Source organism: Littorina saxatilis, linkage group LG16, assembly GCF_037325665.1.
Source record: "Littorina saxatilis isolate snail1 linkage group LG16, US_GU_Lsax_2.0, whole genome shotgun sequence".
Taxonomy (NCBI): domain Eukaryota; kingdom Metazoa; phylum Mollusca; class Gastropoda; order Littorinimorpha; family Littorinidae; genus Littorina; species Littorina saxatilis.
Genome location: NC_090260.1, coordinates 24,668,558 through 24,673,557, shown reverse-complemented (window position 1 = coordinate 24,673,557; position 5,000 = coordinate 24,668,558). Strand labels below are relative to the sequence as shown.

The window sequence follows — 5,000 nt, the reverse complement described above, 5'->3', positions numbered from 1 at the left end:
AAGGGTCGACCATTGAAACTCGTCCTCTATCTCTTCACCTGGGCCGAGTGACACGTGCAGTGGACTAACCAGACTAGACAAGGGTCGACCATTGAAACTCGCCCTCTATCTCTTCACCTGGGCCGAGTGACACGTGCAGTGGACTAACCAGACTAGACAAGGGTCGACCATTGAAACTCGTCCTCTATCTCTTCACCTGGGCCGAGTGACACGTGCAGTGGACTAACCAGACTAGACAAGGGTCGACCATTGAAACTCGCCCTCTATCTCTTCACCTGGGCCGAGTGACACGTGCAGTGGACTAACCAGACTAGACAAGGGTCGACCATTGAAACTCGTCCTCTATCTCTTCACCTGGGCCGAGTGACATGTGCAGTGGACTAACCAGACTAGACAAGGGTCGACCATTGAAACTCGCCCTCTATCTCTTCACCTGGGCCGAGTGACATGTGCAGTGGACTAACCAGACTAGACAAGGGTCGACCATTGAAACTCGCCCTCTATCTCTTCACCTGGGCCGAGTGACATGTGCAGTGGACTAACCATACTAGACAAGGGTCGACCATTGAAACTCGTCCTCTATCTCTTCACCTGGGCCGAGTGACATGTGCAGTGGACTAACCAGACTAGACAAGGGTCGACCATTGAAACTCGCCCTCTATCTCTTCACCTGGGCCGAGTGACACGTGCAGTGGACTAACCAGACTAGACAAGGGTCGACCATTGAAACTCGCCCTCTATCTCTTCACCTGGGCCGAGTGACATGTGCAGTGGACTAACCGGACTAGACAAGGGTCGACCATTGAAACTCGCCCTCTATCTCTTCACCTGGGCCGAGTGACACGTGCAGTGGACTAACCAGACTAGACAAGGGTCGACCATTGAAACTCGCCCTCTATCTCTTCACCTGGGCCGAGTGACACGTGCAGTGGACTAACCAGACTAGACAAGGGTCGACCATTGAAACTCGCTCTCTATCTCTTCACCTGGGCCGAGTGACATGTGCAGTGGACTAACCAGACTAGACAAGGGTCGACCATTGAAACTCGTCCTCTATCTCTTCACCTGGGCCGAGTGACATGTGCAGTGGACTAACCAGACTAGACAAGGGTCGACCATTGAAACTCGCCCTCTATCTCTTCACCTGGGCCGAGTGACATGTGCAGTGGACTAACCAGACTAGACAAGGGTCGACCATTGAAACTCGCCCTCTATCTCTTCACCTGGGCCGAGTGACACGTGCAGTGGACTAACCAGACTAGACAAGGGTCGACCATTGAAACTCGCCCTCTATCTCTTCACCAGGCCCGAGGAGCACGAGAAAGTTACCAACCGGGTGGGAGTCAGCCGCGGTGCTGGATTGGTTGGAATTGAGATTTGTTGTTGTGATTTCAACGAATCAGACTGCGGTTTGTTCTCTCCCGTTTGGGTGGCACCCCCTTGCGGTTCGTGCACCTGTGCCGTGGACACACGGACACATGTTGTGTTTACCTTAACACGTGGACGACGTTTTTGTTCGATTGGTCACTCAGACACAGTTCCGTTCACATAAAGACACAGACAAAGGTTCTGTTCTTCTGGACACTCAAAAAAAAAAAAAAGACACGCAAACACTGTTTTTGTTCACCTGGATCGAATAGTATTTGAAAACTGGGTCACTGACACAACGATCCGTGTCTTTTTTTTAAATCGTCAACTAAACGATGACCTCAACAAGGTAAGTTCGATCCCATAGTGTCAATATCCACATGTAACCGAGTGTCGAAACATTACAATCACCATTTGGAGGCGAAGTCCAATCAAACAGGATTGAGATTTCAGGGCTAATTTCTTAGCCATATAATCCTTTTTTGAGGATGAAAGTCGCTTGTTCATTTCAATGCGTGTTATTCTCTCAGGTGCCAGGAGAAAGGTTCCGTATAACTCTCGCTTACTCCATTACACATGTCGTATGCATGCAGAGCGCTTACTTCCCTTTGGTTATTTGACATATAAAAAGTGTTTTGGGTACACAAAGGGAACCAAGAACACACAAAAGGAACCAAGAACACACAAAGGGCGGGGATATAGCTCAGTCGGTAGCGCGCTGGATTTGTATTCAGTTGGCCGCTGTCAGCGCGAGTTCGATCCCAGGTTCGGCGGAAATTTATTTCACAGAGTCAACTTTGTGTGCAGACTCTCTTCGGTGTCCGAACCACCCCCCGTGTATACTACATTGGGTGTGCACGTTAAAGATCCCACGATTGACAAAAGGGTCTTTCCTGGCAAAATTGCTTAGGCACAGTTAATAATTGTCTACCATACCCGTGTGACTTGGAATAAGGCCGTGAAAGGTAAATATGCGCCGACATGGCTGCAATCTACTGGCCGTATAAAATTTCATCTCACACGGCATCACTGCAGAGCGCCTAGAACTGTACCCACGGAATATGCGCGATATAAGCCTCATTGATTGATTGATTGAAAGGGAACCAAGAACACACAAAGGGAACCAAGAACACACAAAGGGAACCAAGAACACACAAAGAGACAGCAGCAGCCAGACCCTTGAAGCCTGTGCTGCGACTTCTGTCTTGTGTGTGGCGCACGTTAAATGTCAAAGCAGCACCGCCCTGATATGGCCCTTCGTGGTCGGCTGGGCGTTAAGCAAACAAACAAACAAAAAAAGCCAGACCCTATCACAAACACAACTCTACAATTCACAGGTGTGCTATGCTATGCTATGCTATGCTATGCTATGCTATGCTATGCTATGCTATGCTATGCTATGCTAACTTAGTGTTTCTGTCCCCAGAACTTGAGTCTATTTATGGGACATAATATAACGTGGTTATGTGCTAAACCACAGGTGTCTAGCTGTTCGAGCTCTAAATAGCCCGATAGACAACTCTGCAGAGTCTGCTGTGAAGGGTGACGCAGTAGTCTCCCTGTCACACATACTCAAATACCCGGATCTGATCCAAGTTCTCCATCTCCTATTCAGCCGTCGAATGAAACCGTGTCCCGTCGATACGCCAGTGACCCGTCAATTTTAAACTTAGCCACTGATCAAACGATCGAACAGAACACAGTCATGTACATAGAGAATACTACATGGCTTGCTGTGTCGTACCAGATTTACACGAGTTTTAAAAAAAATATTGAACTGCGAGCGAAAGCTGGTACGAAACAGCAAGCCATGTAGTATTCTGTTTATCCTACATACTGTACTTTCGTGTATTTGACTCAAAACGAACGCAGTCGAGGCAGCAAAATTGAAGACGCTTGTTTTGGAACCTCAATCTCTTCTAAAGCCTCGTTCAATCTATTACGTCAAAGCAAAGAAACGTCACTTTGGAAAGTGTGGCGTGACGTGTTAGTTCTAACAATTCATCGAGGGGAGTTTGTTTTCTATAATGACGTTTTTTGTCTCGGTGACTTTGGCATCATATATAAGCAGTGGGAAAGCATGTCCCTGCCAGACTTGCTTGACATAACCTCATTTACATGATATACACACGTGTGATTTGAACGATTAGTATCTCACGAGTGTCTCTCTCACGTATGTAGGATAAAGTTCACTTGACACAAAACGTGAAAACAGCACATAGTGCCACAGGGAGATACTTGGACGATAGGAAGGGGCCCGGTACTGCACTGTACATGTAATTGTGATCCTAAGGTCCCAGGTTCGAATCCTGGCAGGGACGGACACAGGTCACCTTTATGTGCAGACTCTGAGACGGTATCTATGTCCCACCCCCGTGTCACCACAGTGGCACATGTCCCACCCCCGTGTCATCACAGTGGCACATGTCCCACCCCCGTGTCACCACAGTGGCACATGTCCCACCCCCGTGTCATCACAGTGGCACATGTCCCACCCCCGTGTCACCACAGTGGCACATGTCCCACCCCCGTGTCACCACAGTGGCACATGTCCCACCCCCGTGTCATCACAGTGGCACATGTCCCACCCCCGTGTCACCACAGTGGCACATGTCCCACCCCCGTGTCACCACAGTGGCACATGTCCCACCCCCGTGTCACCACAGTGGCACATGTCCCACCCCCGTGTCACCACAGTGGCACATGTCCCACCCCCGTGTCACCACAGTGGCACATGTCCCACCCCCGTGTCACCACAGTGGCACATGTCCCACCCCCGTGTCACCACAGTGGCACATGTCCCACCCCCGTGTCACCACAGTGGCACATGTCCCACCCCCGTGTCACCACAGTGGCACGAAAACATCCCAGTCATACTGCCACATGTGCAGATGGCCGATTATTTCTCAACACGCACACACCTGGGTAGCGCGACTCTTGTTGCTGCTAGCTTTCCACTGGGAGGACGCCGATCCGAATTTCCCAGCATTGGGCTAATAGAGTGAATGGAATAAAAAATGTAATAACGTCAAATGATATTCAGATCCAATTAGTATTTGTACTTTACCTTAATCCAGTCGTCGCCCATAGCCCCAGTATCACAGCAGGTGCCAGTTCGGTAGAAGACGTCGTTGCGCGCGTTGACCCCCCACACCCCGGCATAGCCAGCAGAGATCTGCGACAGTGACCCGCTCACCTTCAGCCAGTCGATGCCCGCTGGGTCACAGAGTGACGCTCCTGGACAACACAAAATAAAGGTAAAAAAATAATTACAAATAAAAATAATGTAGAAAAGGGAACAAATCAAAAATTCGAATTGACTGCTAACGTTCCAAAAATGTACAATAACAAAACAAGAATGGTAGGTAATTCGAACGTTTATTATTGTCAAAACAAAACGTTACATTTACTGTACGTCGACCCACAGATCTGTGAAGTAGACTAACAGACAAATACTTATGAAATAGATCTCAAGATCGTGTGGCTCGCTTGCAAAATGCCGGCAGAAGTATTGGTAGATATAAGGGATATATATAAAAAAAAAAAATAATTGACCGTTTTTTGTCGCGTGTTTTTTTAGGGGTGGGGAGGAATTGGAAAACTCGACGAATCTGAAGCGTGCGTGAGCGTGT

At 48.7% G+C, this 5,000-nt stretch overlaps 1 protein-coding gene across 1 annotated transcript in view; it reads right to left on the bottom strand.

Moving 5' to 3' along the window:
- LOC138950643 (lectin L6-like) overlaps positions 1-5,000 on the bottom strand; it is an 18,532-nt gene that overhangs the window by 3,806 nt on the left and 9,726 nt on the right. The window contains exon 6 of the mRNA XM_070322358.1: positions 4,436-4,605. Coding sequence (XP_070178459.1) covers positions 4,436-4,605 — 170 coding nt within the window. The remainder of the gene's footprint in view (positions 1-4,435; positions 4,606-5,000) is intronic.